This window comes from Aspergillus ambiguus (genome assembly GCF_047715705.1).
Source record: "Aspergillus ambiguus strain CBS 117.58 unplaced genomic scaffold BDV59scaffold_8, whole genome shotgun sequence".
NCBI classification, from domain to species: Eukaryota; Fungi; Ascomycota; class Eurotiomycetes; order Eurotiales; family Aspergillaceae; genus Aspergillus; species Aspergillus ambiguus.
This window is the reverse complement of record NW_027395521.1, coordinates 350582-367289: the sequence shown is the minus strand read 5'-3', so window position 1 is coordinate 367289 and position 16708 is coordinate 350582. Positions and strand designations below refer to the sequence as shown.

Genomic DNA, 16708 nt, shown 5'->3' with positions numbered 1-16708 from the left:
ATAAGAACCAGATATATACTCCTTTCTCAGGGAAATGTCCAACTCAAATGGAGTGCCCTGTGTTCAGCTCCGATATTCGCCACTGCTCGGCAAATGACTATTGGTTTCTTTTGGGACCGCACCTCTTGTCTCTCCGCTTGAGAAGAGACGATATTGGTGACTGGTCCAATCAGGGCGCTTTCCAGATGGACGGTGCTGCAAGTTGTCGGTGATCCCTCACTTGGAGGACGGGTCGAGTCAAAGCATGACAATGTTATCCACCCACTACGAGCACGGATCGGACTAAGGTTACCATTCTTGGTGCTAGGTCGTCAGGTAAGGTGCAAATTTCCTACCGACTGATGAAACACCCTGCCCTCCGCTTGGGAGGGAGCTGTATTATCAGCGCGGTGATCTCCGGGTAAGCAGGGATAGCACTGGGGAAGGTCCCAGATCTTCAGCCCGCGGGCATCCACCCAAGACACTCAGCTTCATGCATGAGCACCTGTCTCCGGAGTGGCGGATTTGCCTTGCTGATGCGGGTCTTGTATCCAGTCGCATCCAGCTTCCATCCCTGTTCATACCTCCACATGGCCAATAGTCGTCTCCAGAGTGACAAATTGGTTACTCAAGGCCCATACTATGGCGTTTGTTGAGGCATGCGTAAAAGCACTATGGTGGCACTGCATGCCCGAGGCTTCTGCGTATGTAACCACGGACGTGAGACTGGTCGACGAACAGTGACTCGATGACTTGCGAGCTATTCTCAGCTGGCTGTTTATCCTTGTTGGAATTTATTGGGATTATTATTCTCCGGGGGTCTATAGGCAGGGTACTGTAGTAGGAAGACCCACAGGTTTGTCCATGGCTGGATCCAGATTCATCCGTGAATTTGCACAGGGATGCAAAAGGGATCTTGGATGGTATTTCACAGAAGGGTGGTCAATCACAGGATGATCCGGCGTCAACGTAGATCAGCCAGATGGCGAGAGAACCAAGACAGTAGCTTAAGTGCGAAATGAATTTCCAGTTGCTCTGATATGTCAGTAAACTTATCTGGAGAGTTAGCAGCATGCAAGTATTTGGAATTGATATAGATTAAGTTTCCACTTCCACAACAATGGCGTATTGTCTCGTGGGAGAGCAAAGATATACTCCACAATATCCGCAACAATTCCCAAGAAGTTATCTCGGCGCTTCTAATATGTGCTTTTATCGTGAAATCAACTCTCTTCGATCAACGTGGCCGTCCCTCTGTCGTGGATGTGTATGAAAAAATTCCTACTTCATGAGTACGCGATATGGAACCACCAGTGCATAGGAAGTCTATCGCAGATGGATCAGGATGAATATCTCGGTAATATTGACAGGTGTATCTGTATTGCAATCAGGGGTGTATCAAGTGAAGCGGGGGTCGCGGTGGGTCGGGAAAGCAAACATTCCTACCTCAGCTGTGGCGAAGCTGAGGGGTATTTCTCTCGACTTTTCTTTTTGCGGACGGCCCGGGCTGTCTTAACTAAGCTTCAAGCATTGAGTTCGTGGCAGGTATGCACGAGAATGTATTCTTGATATCTTTTGTAGTGATTGATTAGCCCAGCGCGCTAGGGTTAAACTTTGGCTGGCAGAGGGGAAAGAGTACGGGGTCCGTATAATAACACTCGTGGTCATAGCGAATGATCGTATAGGGAAGCCCGAGCTAGGATAGGTGTGACACGTATGGGGCATGATTAATTAACCGCCCACAATTACAGAGTGGACCGCGATGGCATAGCTGAGCAGAGCACAGACAGTGCCAATCTCTGACCCAATTACGGTGAGATCTGAAGAGCGAACGGATTTCTATCACAAAAACGGTCGACCAGGTAGCACGCTGGTAACAGTCTCAGACGTTGAGCCACGGCCGTAGAACCAGTGTGATAGTGTGATAGAAAGGACAATTGACCCGAGAAGTTGGTATGGAAAGAATGTGGGCCCTCCCCCTCGCTTGGGATTGCTGAAGCTTCTGTCTGACTCGGGTTGTTTATCCACGCAGTACGGAGTACGTAGGAAGTCTCCGTTCCAGATACTCCGTACGGCGTAATGCATCAGATGGCGCAAACTTGTGGGTCGAGTTCTACTTATCACGTTCCCAAAAGAGACAGTCCTGGACGCGAATCAGTGGATGTCTCGGTGATCAGATACATCAACGATGAACTATCGATCTCACAGCCAAGGAACCCATTATGCAGGTGGAGATGATGCTATAATCGGGGGAACTTCGTCAAAAACTCTGGATCCTGTGGGTTTACGTCATTCTTCCGTTGTCTTCCCCCAAAGCCGTACGTTTCTTTGTGAATACAACCAGAGGAGGTGGAAGTTGACTGGGGGAGAGGGGATGGAGAGAAGGAGAGAGAGGGAGGAGGTTCGGCGGTCAATCTGTCTGTTTGTTTGGTTGGTTTGGCTCGGCCCGCCCTCCCGTGGTGGGCCCGCCCAGCCGATCCGATCCAGCGTGAACTGACGATATAAAATTCCTCCATCTTTCTTTATCTATGAGACCTCCTTACGTGATTTCTGAGGCATCCTCGCGCCGGGATTGCCAAAACCATTTCTATAATTCCATGTACTTTTCCTTCAACATGCCAAACATCTGGACTTCCTGGGTCCTCCGATTCACCTAGTCATGCAGTCCGAACCACTCCGCCTCCACTTTCGTGCAGGCTTGTGGGGTTAGCTGAAGTCCCCTTGGTCAAAAACCGGTCTGAATGCCGACACAGGCGCGAGCGGCGGGTCCATACTGAGTATTCAGTACGCTTTTGTTGGGTCAAAGTCGAATCCCGCCTCCCATGTCCGTCCGGGGCCGGCCAAAGGGGAGTTCGTCCGGTAACGAAGCGAACAAAAAAACCCGGCGTTAGGCAAACTTTTATTTTTAGCCGATTCCAAATGGAACGATTGGCTACAACTCAATTCCTACCGGGCCCAGACCTCATGTGGCTGGGGACGTGCCGCCCTCTTCCAGTTGCCTCGTGAACAGGACGGAAGTCATCATGACGACGTCCGATGCAGACAATTGACCCCTCAAACTTTATTTTATCCGATTTTCGTAGCGCAGCCTATCTCGTCCGCTCCACTTTACTACGCAGTTTCCGATGATGAGCAATTTCCCATCCAGCATGGACCGAAGATGGGGATTAAAGTTACGCAGTGGGCTCTGGTCCACGATGACAAGTTGCATCATTAGTGTTTCCAATACCGACCGGGCGGACGTTCAAGTAGCCGATATGGACATGCATCTGCGCTGGACTCTTCCGCTTCCCTTGTACAATACGGTGGGTTACAAATGTCCTGTCAGGCGTACCGGGGCAGCGGAAACCTGAAGAGATTGCAGGCATGCAAGCAGTCAACTTTCATTCCAATGCACAGATTGTACGGAGTACTCCGTAGGCAGACGACATTTCGACATACTGCGCAGATGAGTGGAATGGCCCCTGCATTCATTTTATTCGCAGTACGCAGTACATTAATTTTTCCCCAACATTATACCTCGGAGAGCTGGTTCTCCACCATCATCCGCTCAATTCCGGCGGATAAATATATCATTCTTCTGAGCAGCATCCCACAACATACCGAGGAGTATCACCAGCTTTGATTGCAGTGGCAGTCCAGGCAAAGTACAGCTTATCTGATGAATATATTTCAGGCTGCCAATGACAGGATTCGTCTTTGTAGACAAAATTCAGGGTTACAAGACTTCAAAAAGACCTTTCAAACCTCAAAGAAATCAAGCAACATAGTTGGCTTATTGCCTAGTTGTGCGATCAAAAGCTACGCTGACAAAGTTATTCGAAAGCTCAGACATACATCAGATTCTTCGACAATCCCACCCTAATATCTATACAGAAACGATGCGCCTGGTATATCCTCTCGCATGCGCCACATGGGATCAGCCTGTATGTACAAAAGAGAGTAAAATGTTAGAAATATCATGAGAAAAAACAATCGTATGCGTCAAACGCCAACCCTGTAGCCGTCCCAAACTCAACATCATAGATGACAAAACTATCATTTACATAACATAGCTCAGGGCCTCCTGAGCTCGAATCGCCGTGGCGATGTGCCAGGGCATCGTGCTCCGTTGGACGGTGCGCGTGCCCCGGGTTCGAGCAAGCGTGGCTAGGTCGCGATACATTTGCAAGATTTCACGGAGAAGAGATTCATGTGCGGAGTGATGTCGTTGGGTGTATATCAAATTCAGGGTCATGGTATACACTCCGTCCCCGTCGGTAGTACCCTTGCGACGAAGTAGATACCCGCTTGCCAATGCAGGACGGTAGTCCAGCAGATGCGGGGAGCTGTTCAGACGATGAGATAAAGTTACAGCCCATGATTCGTCGGTAAGATCGGTAAGTACGGATTCGGACTCTGCCTCAAGAGCACTGTCCGTCGGAGTTGGGGCATTGGTTATACCGTAGCTCCCACTGGGAGGGGTGGGCGCATTGCCCGTTTGATCAGGAGAGAGAATATTGGGATTCGGCGTAGCAACCGGTGTAGATGAATTTTGGGGGTTGAACACGCTCATTGGGATCGGTAAAAGCGGTGGGTCGAGGTAAAGATCAGGAGTGGCGCTAACGTTGAGTATTGCCAACTCAACAAGCGTTGCATTGGCCTTGTTGTATTGCTCCAAAAATGTGGACCACGCTGCAAAGATATTAATTGTCTGCGACAAGTCAGGAAAGAAGGGATACTCACAGTCAACTTCGTCTTGGTCCACGGGATCAGAGCTCACCAGGATGATCCTCCATCTTGCCTGGATTCTTTCCATTATGTCTCTTGTGGCGCCCAAAATCTCCCCTCGCACATCTTGAAGGCTCCTAGAGGCACTCGCGTTGCGAAAGCGCACATTGTATGACATAGTCCGCTGAAGGGTTCCAGTATTATCCGACCACGCGACACTTATCCAGCGCTGGTCCTGACTCCTGGAGGAAGCAATATGAAGACACTTCCCTTCTTGCAATGGCGAAAGCTTCTCAGAAGCAAGACGGAAGTTGATTGTTTTGGGAAGAGGCTCCGTAATTAGCACGGGCGGGGCACAATCAACGAGACTTGCCGGTTGATCCTTAGGCGGACAGCGACTGTAAACTTCCAAGGCCAAGTTCAGATATTGCGTTTGAGGAGGTACCACAAGCGACTCTGTTGACATGATGAAATCAATGGGGACGATTTGCAAGACCATCTCGTCTAGCTGCGGTGTCTGCTGCTTGTCAGTGGCAGCGACATATTTCTGAAAGAGACTCCAGAACGCGGAGCAAATATCCACCAAGGCTGCTGCATGTGAAAAGGGGTTTATTATGTAAATAACCAAATTGTCATTGCTGGGTGGGCTGTTCAAGAGCGCAGTCCCCAGATCTTCGCAGATGGTTTTCAAGCCTTGCATGGCACTGGAATAGTCAGGGACTTCAGGAGACTCAATATCCCACGCGCCTAGGCCTCGCTTGAACGCGTCGTATCGCTCCCCACGGGCATGCTTTCCAAGATTACAACTTGAATACACCGAGCCAAGACGATCGAGAAAGGCATCGGCAGCATGTGACGTAATAAGAGGATGGATACAGTAAGCAGATATGTCCTTCGGCCCGTGAGCAGGCTCAAGTCCAAATGTCTCCCAAAAAAGAATCGTGGTTGGCAAGGCTTCCAGATAATCCTTACCCCGTCGGACGCGCAGATGAGCAGGGGCTAACTTCGTCAGAGAACCCTTCAACGTCTCCCGGCGTTGGGAGGGCTGTCGCGACGGAGTACCGTTAGTCGCAGGCGATAGAACAGGATTACTATCCTGCAGCGAAGCGAACCCGTTCAAATCCAGCCTTTCAATCCCACTCATGAATGACGAGTCTTCAAGGAAGGTCTGAATGGAATAGGTTTCAGATTCAAGATCAGAAATGCTGCAAACGCCATCAAATTTGTGATCCAATGATGATTGCGTAACTTGATCAACTAACAGCTGGGCTATTTGCACCTGGGAACCCTTGTGTGTGAGGGTGGGGAGGGCCTGGTTCTCTTGGAACGAGAAGTAGCCTATTAATGACCAGTCAGATGAGGCGGACAAGAAGTTCCCTAAGAAAATAGAATGGTCGACCCTGGGACCAGGTGTTCCTCTATCGCCTTCGGTCGATTTGACTTGCGACAATGCCATAGAGTTTCCGGAGTTAGACCGAGCCCGCTTTCTTTTGCGACTCGAGACCACCGTCGCCGGGCCATCTCCTTCAGAGAGACCATTGTCGCTCTCATCACTTTCATCACTACTCATGTCAGACAGGGAGTCATTATGTTGTCCTGCATCACTTGATGGGCTGCCTTGTCCGTCATAACCAGTACCGCTTGCGGAAAACCTTTTGCCCAAACGAGGAAGGCCAATGGTTGGGATTTCGTAAACGGGATTTGTAGAATCCCCCGAGGCCCTGGAATCTTGGAAATCAAACCCAAACTTGCCAGCAGCACCGTACTTCTGGTCCCAATGTGACATATCCTCCTTGAACATGATAGGGTTGTAATAACTGTGGCTCTTCCCCTTTCTAGTCGATGGCTGTACGTTTCCATTCGTTCCCGGGAAAAGAATTCGCTTGACCTCTATCGGGCTCAGGGGCGGGCTTATTGTTTGGTTTTGTTCAGCGGGGGTCTGAATGGGGAGCTGCTCAAGGTGAGAACTCGCCGCGTCGCCATTGTGCTGGGGTAGGTCTTGGGGCACCACCGGCGTCTCGGCGCGAACAGGAGCTTCCGGGGGTTCCTCAACAGGCTGAGGTGTTTCAGCAGTTGGCCCAGTCGATTCCATCAAATCAGACAGTCCCGGGGCACTATCAGGTACGTCTCCACCAAGGTTGTCGAAACCGGGTTCGTCGAAGAAGTTAAAGTCTGCATCTGTAATCCCTTTTGTGCCAAAGTCCCTCTCATCCATGTCCCCAAACAAATCGTCATCCTCGTTCGTGTCATAAAGTCCCGATCCCACCACTAATCCTGCCGATGGACCAAAATCCATTGGCACATTGTCTGGGTGAAGGTTGCCGGATTGTTCGACTGGTTTGGGTTTGGCATTATGTTGTAGTACAGCTGACCCAATATCAGAATCATCCGCGAAAGTGTCTAATGCAGCAGTGACGTTCAGTGCCATTCCAGCGGCACCATCTGGTGGTGTGGGATAAACGAGACTTGCAGTTTGTATCTCTGGATACTGAGAGGCACGAGATAGGCTCTCAAGTCCTTCCAGGACATCATTAGTCATTGCCGATGAGTCGTCTGGCCTAGGAGCAATGGAGCTTCTCTGAGGGTCAAATGGGGTGTCTGGGCTGGGCACAGGTTTTGGGAGTTGCATTCCATGCCAACTCTGCGCAAAGTCCAAAGGGTCACAGACGTCTTGCTTCATCCACTTTGGATCATCAAACACGGCGGATTTTGTTCGCCGGAAGCAGTATATATCTGGCCAAAGGATACGTTTGAGAGGAATAGTTGACGAACTATCGTTGGGTCGCCATGTCTCTCCAGCTAGCCGGGAGTAGAACGGTTCCCAGACTTCAACCATTACCCATGAAACCTCATCATCAGACTCAGGCACCAGGCCAAAGTTCTTTAGCCAGTCCAAAACGCTTGACTTCCACTGATTTGGATCCGCCATCATGATGTCGTTTCTTGTAGAACCAGGGTGAGGCGATGACCAGTTCGCTGCACCGGGACTTGTAGATACCAGCCGTGCAATGGTCCCACTAGGGCATAGCCAGAGATCCGTTCCAGGTGCTAGGGCGTGAACACTGACAAGACCATCACCTGGCTGGCGCAATCGTGTGAGTCCAGGCTGCGATATGGTTTGCAAAGATACGGTGAGCTTCCCAATGGCAGTCAACTGGACTTGAAGAGTAGCTAAGCAGGGAACCGAAGAGGCATCGCGGATGATTATTCCTGGGTTTTCGTCCGAGTCTTTCTCAACGACAGTGAACAGTGTCCGTGGGCCGAGCGGGAGGGCGTTATTTCGGCGAATGAGTTGTAGATTCAAGGCTCCCGTGACCGCCGAAACGAAGAGAGCATAGATCAAAGCTAGACTGCTATAATTATCCGGCCGTCTGGTCGGAGTTGAGGCATTCTGTGGCCGTTGAGGCCCAGCTTGGTTTCCACCGGCATTTGGCAGATCTGATGAGAGTGTCTTGACAAGGTCGGATGCGGCAACGCTTCCAGACGCAGAAACTACAAGATGATGAGCACGAAGAAAATATCTTAGAAAGAGAGCAATAAAGGAGCACATACCTTTCAAGGTTGACGACCCTACCGTGATGCGGTTTTGCTCGTCTTTGCCAGGATTCGGGCAGAGAGCAATCAAATTCTCGAAATCCGGAGTCGCAGAAAATACCCACAAGCCTAGACGCCGAGGGAGGCTCGAAACCAAGCAGTCTAAGTTTCGCAGACGTAGTTCCAGGTCCTTGAGTCGGCTGAGGTGCCTTAATATCGTGTAGGCATTGGAAGACGCATCACCAGGGACGTTCGGGATGCTCTGGTCCTCTGTATAGATTCGATAGTATATATTCGAAAATCCATCCTGGAAGTTGCTATATTAGACGGTTACCGCAGGGTGGACGACATGGATCTACCTACAATGGCGCGGATGTTTGTGATGGATCCACCGGGGAAGTCCATGTTTTTTAACTAGGACCTCGAGAGTTGCGCTGGCAGTTCGGAATGTTTGCCAGCAAAACGGTCACAGATGAGATCGGATTCATCTCCAGATATGACACAACCGTTCCCTATGACTCCAGCGGGTCGTCCATCGCCCATGCCACTTGGTGCACAAATCAGCAATTAGATCGGGTTCCTGGGGCCATCGCTCCGCAGGAAAGGGGTTGTTGAAAGCAATACCGCGTGAGTTGAGATATATGTATCAGGCAAAAGGGACCATGATGCAGATGAGATATACAGAGTCCAGATCGCCGGGGGAAGAAACATGGAATGTCGAAGGGAAAAGGTGATGGACGAAGGCGTTCCGATGTCCCCAAGAGAGCCAACGGAGGTTCGTTCGGCCCGCGGGGACCAATCAGCGCTCGGGCGCGGTGCAGATCACGTGCTCCCGTTTATCGATATCGCCCCAAGTTTTTTTTCTTCTATCAAATGTCCGCCCTTTAGCGTTCGTCTTGGTCGTGTTCCCCAGAGCGTCAACGCCCAAGATGAAGCTTTCAAACCAGTCTGAGGTGCCGGTCTACACTATTTCCGGCTCCAACACCGCGCGACCGCTACCAGAATGGCTTGCGCGACGCAGAAAGCGCAGCTTGAAAAATGATCCCGAGTATGCGAACCGGGTCGAGCTGCTGCAGGACTTCGAGTTTGAAGAGGCCAGCCAATGTATTCGAGTCAGCGAAGATGGCGATTGGGTTATGAGTACCGGTATGACCAAATCATCGTGATGTTGATGCCTTTGAGATATCGTGACTGACAGCACCGATCGCATAGGTACTTACAAGCCTCAAATCCACACCCATCACCTCCCTCAGCTTTCTCTCTCCTGGGCCCGCCACACTGACGCCCTGAACACGACATTTCTCCTCCTTTCGTCCGACTACTCCAAATCGCTACATCTACAGTCCGATCGGTCCCTCGAGTTCCAGACTCCCTCCGGCTGCCACTATCGGACAAGACTGCCGCGGTATGGCCGTGATTTGGTCTATGATCGATATTCCACCGAGGCAATGATCCCATCCGTCGGTGTGAATCAGGACGGCATGGGTGAAGTGTTCCGGCTGAACCTAGAGCTGGGCCGATACATGCGGAGCTTCGAAATCGACGTCGGCGGCGATGACCTGACCTCCGCCGGTGGGGGCTCGCTGCAGGGTGGTATCAACACAGGAGCGGTCAACACCGGCGCGATCGCCGAGGAAAGTCACGGACTGCTAGCGTTCGGTACCACGCTAGGCACGGTCGAGCTTTGGGACCCCAGAGCGAAGGGGCGCGCAGCCGTCCTCCTGCCCCCGACGCAGTCCGGGCCGGACGAGGCGCGGTCCGAAATCACCGCACTGGAATTCCACCGTTCCGGACTGACGCTTGGAACCGGATCCTCCAACGGTCTCATCCACCTCTACGATCTCCGGTCGCCCGTCCCGCTGCTGAAGAAGGATCAGGGATACGGGTTCCCCGTCCACACGCTGAAATTCCTGCAACCTTCGTCTCACACGCGCGAACAAACCCTCGAGCCGAAGATCATGTCGGCCGACAAGAAGATCATCAAGATCTGGGACCCGCGCGATGGCCGTCCCTGGACGTCCGTGGAGCCGGCCGTTGACATCAACTCCGTGGCCTGGTGCCAGGACAGCGGAATGATCCTCACTGCCAACGAAGGCCGGCAACAACACTCCTTCTTCATCCCGCAGCTGGGCCCCGCGCCGAAGTGGTGCTCCTTCCTGGACAACCTCGTCGAGGAGATGGCGGACGACCCCAACGACCCCAACGCGTTCACTACCAGCCAGGCCGGAACTGTTTACGATAACTACAAGTTCCTGACGGTTCCCCAGCTACGCAGCCTAAACCTCGAACACCTCATCGGCCGGACGAACCTGCTGCGGCCGTACATGCACGGGTACTTCGTGGCGCAGCGCCTGTACGAGGAGGCCCGTCTGATCACGAACCCGTACATCTGGGAGGAGGAACGTGCGAAGCGTGTCAAGGAGAAGATTGACAAGGAGCGCGAGAGCCGCATCCGCGGCAAGAAGAAGGTCGCCGTCAAGGTCAACAAGAAGCTTGCCGAGAAACTTCTCGCGGTGGAGGAGAAGAAGGAGCGCCGCATGGCGCAGCGCGTCCTGCGACAGGGCGGCGACGAACCGGAGAAGAAGGCGGCTGACGCCGCTCCCGCAGAGGGCTCCGAGAGCCAGCCGAAGGGAGTCATGGGCGACAGCCGTTTTGCGCAACTGTTCGAGGACGAGGACTTCGCCATCGACGAGACGTCGCGCGAATTCCAGCTACTCAACCCCAGCACCGCCCCAGACGCGTCCACCGCGCCCCGGAAAGAGCGCGGCCTCACGGCTGTGGAGCAGGAGGAGCTCGACGAGGCACCGGGTTCTAGCTCGGATGAAGACTCCTCGTCGGAGAGCGAATATGAGCATCCCGCAAGGACCAAGGCCGAGCCCACCTCCGGCAAGATCTCGACCTCCTCGTACAAGCGGACTCGCCGCCCCCCGCAAATGCAGGTGTCCTCCTCGTCGAACGTGCACTCGACGCGTGATCGTTCGTTTGGGTCCCGCGCCCAAAACATGAAATCGAAACAGAAGCTGTCGCGCCGTGGCGGTGTCGTGGGCGAGCGCGAAGTAACCTTCACTCCGCACGTCAAGTCGAAACAGCCCAGGCCTGCGGCGCCCGAGCAGTCCCGAGAGTCGAGCTTCCAATCGAAGGAACGCCGCAGTGCGTCGGGCAATACGTTCCGGAGGATGTAAACGATATTCGCAATGTATTCTGCTTGCTTGAGAGCACTCTATGTTCGTGAGTGCGGCTTGGTGCGCACCAACGAGAGTAACATGTCCGACGGCTCTTCACTGGCCTAAAGTAGTCTTCCGGGACGGGGCCTTCTTGAGAAGCCAGACCGTCCTCCATATGGTCCTTTCGACTCTTTGAATGTGGACGTCCCGCGATCCGCGCCAATTCACCTTGTATCTTCTGGGTGTATGTGTATGGCGCGTATGGTCGATATGGGGTGCACTTCATCAAGGGACACCCCCTCTCCGAACAATACGGATGAGGGAAACTACATCGCTGGGTGCGAGATTCATTGTACATAATTTTGGAGTATGGTAAAAAGGAGTAGGGGACGTAAAATAGAGATTTACAGCTACGAATATGAGTTTTTAACGACCTCAATATGCTCGCCATTCTTGATTCTTTAATTGGACTACAGTTGATCCCATTCTGATGTGGGTTTATTTATAATTATTAAGTAGACATGAGGCAGGTTCAGTATCGTACATGTGTTGCTTCCAATGGATGGAGAGTCACGGCCATACCTAGACCTCAACTCCGGCAAAAGGTACCGTACACATGAAACAGCATAGTCCATACCTAACCTTTACCACAGTTGGTTGTCAGTTTGGTGCTGTGATCCTGAAGACGAGACAAAAGAGGCGCCAGCTATCGCCAATGATCCAGCATTGAGATTGGGAAAATATGAAACGATGTTCTAGCCCAAAAAAAAAAAAAGGAATGGAAATAGGAATAGCAGACCGCAAAAAGACTTGCACTACCGATATGATTTTAGAAACCCATCCAGAATTTGCTGGGCATGTTCTATAATCGGAACCTAATGAGTCGCATCATTGCTTGCGTATCAGTCTATAAAGAAAAGCCGCCTTGGCTAAAAGAGCACAATAAACGGCAAACGAGCAAAGGCTAGAAAACTATACCAAAACACTGATGCAAGGGGAATATGTCGTAACTACAATACTTCACTGAATTAAGACCAGGAGGGGAACCCTGATAGTCCACCCCCTCGTCGGCTCCCTCGCCTGGATGAGCCGGTAGCACCAGCTGGGTCGGCAGTATGGTTCCCATGTCTTCCCTCTTCAAAGCTGCGTCGGGACACGCCAAAGTCACTCATAGCGAATAACAATGGCTCGTCTTCGTCGGGTTGGGTTGACTGCGGGGGACCACCACGGCCAGCGCTTGTCCGCCGCCCAGCCCGACGATCTTCAATGGCCGACGTAGCGCTTCCGCTGCCGCTTCCAGTGCCATCGCGCTCGGCGTCGCGTTCGGCAAGGTACTGCGGGATGAGGGGGCCGCGTGCAAGACTGCTCGAGCCCGAGCTCAGGGAATGAGGCCCGCCAGACTGACCGCGCACCCGGGAGTGACTGAATCGAGGCTGGTATATGTGGTGGTTCGACGAGGTCGACGAGGCCGTTGGCCCAGAAGTCGATGGGCCTTTCTGTGGGCCGCTTTCACGCGGGACGGAGCCGCGTGCCGCTACAGCGTCGTTCCTAGAGGGGCGCGGTTCTCTCTGCAGCTGGTCGGGACGCGAACCGATGGCTTCGTACTCTTGCTGTCGATGCAACGCACTGAGACTATGGTGTGACTGCTCTTCCGCCCCAAGGCTCACACTGCGCATATTGAAGGGGAATATGTCATCCTCGTCAACGGTAACTGAGCGTCTACGATGAGCCGCCGAGCTCGAACGCCGATAAGCAGGAGGGAACACTCGGGGAGACGTGGGAATATCGATAGCCGTGACGGTAGATGGACCCCGATCCATGGCGGTGTCATCACTGGTGTTCTCCTCCAATGGCGAGCCACTTTCGGTGTCGTTGTTCGCGGGATGCGTGTACTCAACGATACTATTGGAGCTCAGCCGCGACGGGATGGCAGGCGTGTGAGGCGTATGTGGAGAGATGGGTTTGCCTGGCGAAGAAGCGGTGGAAGTCGATGTTCCTCCCACCATAGGCGGAACACCGGAAAGCTGTTTGCTTGAGGAATTCGAAGAACGCTGAAGAAGTAGGGAAGACGACATCGAGTCTGAGAGGGCAGCATTTGAATCACGCATCCGTTGGAAGCGAGCCAAGGCTGCGCTTGTGGCAGTTGCTTTCCGAGCAGTAGCCTCAAGCGCTCCAGGGTTAGATGTAGTTAATAGATCCTTCTTCAGGTCAAGCATCTTCAGAAATTCGGAGATGTGTTCATCGTCTGCGTGGATGGATTCTGCGCTTGTCCCCGTAGCTTCCGCAAGCAAGCCAGAGCCAGGCTGGGCTGACGACGTCGCGCTGGCTTTCCCGCTCGACGTGTCATCTTCGATCTTATTTACATTTCCAGACGATGGTCGGCCTCGTCGATGACTGAACGCACTACTATATCGTGAGATAGTAGCGGGTCTAGGTGAGGCTGAAGTCGCCGAGGACCCTGCATTTTCAGAGGGGGGCAGTGGGGGCTTGCGCGCTGAGGCGCCTGCAGAAGGAGGGGGCATGTTCTTCGCATCGAAGCGGGAACCAACGGAGCGAGGGGATGCTCCGAGAGGCGGGTCAACAAGCGAAGGTGAAGCAGACAAAGGGGGCGCTTTAAAGGGTTGGAACGAAATGGATGGTCGTCTTCCAGCACTCGAGCTACTCTCACCAGCGAGAATAGCAGCGCGGCTCGCGGAACCCGCTTTCATAGCACCCAAAGGCTTTCGCAGTGACGTGCCTGGTGGAGAGGGAGACGATGCACCGGACTCCCTTGCCGCCCTGAGGGCTGATATCGGACTAGTACTTGTCGTAGGACCGACCTGATGGAATGTTGAGAGGCTTCCATACGCACGACTCGGGTCAGGATCATCCATGATCCTCTTTGTCACCGGGACAGACCCGATCTCTGCGGCTGCGGCTCCAAGCTTCTCATCTCGGTTCGGCAGGGATGGACGGAAGATATCATCATCAGCACCCATGAACCGGGAGCTGAGCAATGCTTCCGAATCATCAACCCGGAAATCACAGCTCGTGCGGTAGGTAACCTGGACCGAGAACGGGCCTGCCGGAGATTCCGTGACGCCAAAGCTGTACGTGTCCACGACCTTGTTGCTGGTTTCGTACAAAGGGACGGTTAAGTGGTCTGGTTTGGGGCTCCCCCCAGCGGGCAGGCCGCCTACGATCCTGTACTTGATCCGCAAGGCGGGGTGCGTCCGAAGTCGTCCCATGCGCTTGGTAAATTTCCAAGCGGGTAAGAACTTGGAATAGGTGAAAAGCGACCGGAAGAGTATGATGCTCTTCTTGTATACAGTCGGTAGTATTGACCCCAGATCGGTGGGTAGCTTTCCGGGCATGTCGCCCAGCTCCACCCTCCAGCGTTCCAGGATGACATCGTCCGACCTGGATGAGGGGGGTCTGACGGGATGAGCCTCCCGCGAGGCCGTGAGGGATTCGAGAACATCCCAACGCTTGCCGTTCTCGTCCAAGGCCACCAGACTCTGGTTGTTTGTGAGTCCTTTAGTATCAAGGTAGGTTTCGATGATCAGGGGAGGAGGTCGGTTTTCCGTCGCATCGCATGTTCTCCATGTTCGCAGCTGCTCGCGAAGAACATCGGTGTCTTCGATTTCGACATTGAACTGGGGAGGTGGATTAGCAGGCGTCCGCCTCAAGGGAGCTGATGGTTCGGCTGCGCAGGCTGTAGGACATACCCATCGATTGACTCGGGGATTATCGGAGCCCTTGTTGTAAGAAGGAGGAAGCTCCACACGCGAATGGAGGATGATCAAGGCGGCCTTTGTATGGTAGTTCTACGAAACCGGGGTAAGTGTCAGCCCGATGTGGATCGCGCAGGTGATGGTGCAAGGGACAGAATGTCTCACCGATATGATCTGGTTTAGTTTTCCCAAGGCCTCCTTCGAAGGTTGCATGGACTGAACATATTCTGACGACTCGGGTTCAGTCTCGATGCCTAAGCCTCGACCATGTTGCGGTCTCGAGTCGGAGGCCGGTGAAGTCGGTCGGTTCTCGGGTTCCCTGCGATCTGCCGAACGGGAGAGGTTCGAGCGAGCCGAAATGGCCTGTGGCGCTGGAGACCGAGGATGTTGGTGCATGATTCGGTTGAACGGGCACACAGATTATCAGGAAGACTGGGGTTATGACGGAGGATTTGTGGGAATCAGGAAGGCAATGGATGAGCGACGAAGGTGCTGCGGCAGTCCATACTAACGGAACGAGGCAAGCACGTCGAGGCGGCGAGGGATTCCGAGAGGGACGAGATGAAGGGGACTTGAAGGCAAGACAGACTCTTTGGCAGAGATGAGAGGCAATTTGAAGATCAATGGACAGCGTGCCCAGGCAACAGGAAGGAGGTTGTGGTCTAGACAACCTTGGGAGCTTCTCCGCATTGACGACAGGCGGAATCTAAAGCGAGGGTTGTTGCACGGCGTCGAAAACGTCGAGGAGAGAGGAGGGCGTTTAAGGAGTCATGGTTGAGTGGTGGATAGGGAGGGATAGAGGAAGAAAGCGAAGAGGAAGAAGAGACGTGGAGGTAGAAGAGAGGAAGATGGAGGAGGAAGAAGAGAGGAAGATGGAGAGAGCGAGCGAGAGCGAGAGAGGTGATTGTCGTCAGAGGAGATACTGCCGCAGATGCAGGTGGTATGGCCCATACGCGTACGGTAACTTAACTGACAGGCCCAGATGACGGGAGCGGAGGCTGAGACGCCCGGGTGACTCGACCCTGACGAGGCTAGGTAGGAGTCTTTTTAGTTGATAGTGATGTTTAGATTATATTCTACAATTTTATAGCTCATTACATTTGTTCTCCTCTGCTGTTGCAAGACACTTCCGTTCTACCTCAGGTAGTGCACGTTAGGTAGGATGTTGTGATGTCAAGGCGGTGAAGTACCATACGGTAATGCCTATCTATCAATCGATCATCGCCCTCAGATAACAACTTCATCCACCTCAGTTGATTTCGTCTGCATCTCTCCATCATCGCCTCGTTGTCCCTCTGTACAACGTCCTCTTGGTTCGTGACTCAACCCGGATCGGAATGGATGACTCCCTCTTCCAGTCCTCGTCCGAGTCACACTCCATCATCGCCCCAAGCTTCCTTACTCTCCACTAGCTCCATCCATCGGTTGGCTACCGCCTGCGTCCGGTCGATCACTCGAACCTCGCAAATGATAGGTAATGATTCATCACAGGGTCTCCCTCCCGACGACTCTTCTTTTTATAGTCGGTCCACGGGATTCCCCTTTGCGACAACCATGGTATTCTCCATCCCCAGTTCATTCCCACCCCCTGTCGGATCCCCAGAGCGC

At 53.0% G+C, this 16708-nt stretch overlaps 5 protein-coding genes across 5 annotated transcripts; 2 read left to right on the top strand and 3 right to left on the bottom strand.

Annotated features, from left to right (window-relative positions):
- Nucleotides 1–1691: 1691 nt before the first annotated feature.
- On the bottom strand, nucleotides 1692–2163 carry BDV59DRAFT_159713 (uncharacterized protein). The gene has a single exon (XM_073687515.1). The coding sequence runs from the start codon at nucleotides 2062–2064 to the stop codon at nucleotides 1822–1824; it is 243 nt and encodes an 80-aa protein (XP_073549841.1). The 5' UTR covers nucleotides 2065–2163; the 3' UTR covers nucleotides 1692–1821.
- A 1649-nt stretch (nucleotides 2164–3812) lies between these two features.
- On the bottom strand, nucleotides 3813–8748 carry BDV59DRAFT_159631 (uncharacterized protein). The gene is made up of 4 exons (XM_073687513.1): nucleotides 8587–8748; nucleotides 8242–8530; nucleotides 4705–8181; nucleotides 3813–4653 (listed from the first exon to the last, which is right to left on the bottom strand). Exons 1-4 carry the CDS (start codon nucleotides 8626–8628, stop codon nucleotides 4022–4024), a joined length of 4440 nt encoding a protein of 1479 aa, XP_073549840.1. The 5' UTR covers nucleotides 8629–8748; the 3' UTR covers nucleotides 3813–4021.
- A 357-nt stretch (nucleotides 8749–9105) lies between these two features.
- Nucleotides 9106–11494, top strand: BDV59DRAFT_159624 (WD repeat NOL10/ENP2 family protein). The gene is made up of 2 exons (XM_073687512.1): nucleotides 9106–9369; nucleotides 9436–11494. Exons 1-2 carry the CDS (start codon nucleotides 9153–9155, stop codon nucleotides 11403–11405), a joined length of 2187 nt encoding a protein of 728 aa, XP_073549839.1. The 5' UTR covers nucleotides 9106–9152; the 3' UTR covers nucleotides 11406–11494.
- BDV59DRAFT_159622 (uncharacterized protein) lies at nucleotides 11495–11821 on the top strand. Its single transcript, XM_073687511.1, has one exon. It carries the CDS (start codon nucleotides 11584–11586, stop codon nucleotides 11761–11763), a length of 180 nt encoding a protein of 59 aa, XP_073549838.1. The 5' UTR covers nucleotides 11495–11583; the 3' UTR covers nucleotides 11764–11821.
- Nucleotides 11822–12218: 397 nt separating this feature from the next.
- Nucleotides 12219–15629, bottom strand: BDV59DRAFT_159618 (putative autophagy protein Atg13). The gene is made up of 3 exons (XM_073687510.1): nucleotides 15266–15629; nucleotides 15095–15193; nucleotides 12219–15022 (listed from the first exon to the last, which is right to left on the bottom strand). The coding sequence occupies exons 1-3, from the start codon at nucleotides 15494–15496 to the stop codon at nucleotides 12416–12418; spliced, it is 2937 nt and encodes a 978-aa protein (XP_073549837.1). The 5' UTR covers nucleotides 15497–15629; the 3' UTR covers nucleotides 12219–12415.
- Between the last annotated feature and the right edge of the window lie 1079 nt (nucleotides 15630–16708).

Excerpts from the sequence above, each read along its gene's own strand:
- BDV59DRAFT_159631 (XM_073687513.1), bottom strand. The coding sequence starts at position 8,628 with ATGGACTTCCCCGGTGGATCCATCACAAACATCCGCGCCATT. Across the intron at positions 8,531-8,586 it reads TCACAAACATCCGCGCCATT|GATGGATTTTCGAATATATA; the intron begins GTAGGTAGATCC and ends AGCAACTTCCAG. Across the intron at positions 8,182-8,241 it reads AGGGTCGTCAACCTTGAAAG|TTTCTGCGTCTGGAAGCGTT; the intron begins GTATGTGCTCCT and ends ATCATCTTGTAG.
- BDV59DRAFT_159713 (XM_073687515.1), bottom strand. The coding sequence starts at position 2,064 with ATGCATTACGCCGTACGGAGTATCTGGAACGGAGACTTCCTACGTACT.
- BDV59DRAFT_159624 (XM_073687512.1), top strand. The coding sequence starts at position 9,153 with ATGAAGCTTTCAAACCAGTCTGAGGTGCCGGTCTACACTATTTCCGGC. Across the intron at positions 9,370-9,435 it reads CGATTGGGTTATGAGTACCG|GTACTTACAAGCCTCAAATC; the intron begins GTATGACCAAAT and ends CCGATCGCATAG.
- BDV59DRAFT_159618 (XM_073687510.1), bottom strand. The coding sequence starts at position 15,496 with ATGCACCAACATCCTCGGTCTCCAGCGCCACAGGCCATTTCGGCTCGC. Across the intron at positions 15,194-15,265 it reads AACTAAACCAGATCATATCG|AACTACCATACAAAGGCCGC; the intron begins GTGAGACATTCT and ends CCGGTTTCGTAG. Across the intron at positions 15,023-15,094 it reads ATCCCCGAGTCAATCGATGG|TTCAATGTCGAAATCGAAGA; the intron begins GTATGTCCTACA and ends CCACCTCCCCAG.
- BDV59DRAFT_159622 (XM_073687511.1), top strand. The coding sequence starts at position 11,584 with ATGTGGACGTCCCGCGATCCGCGCCAATTCACCTTGTATCTTCTGGGT.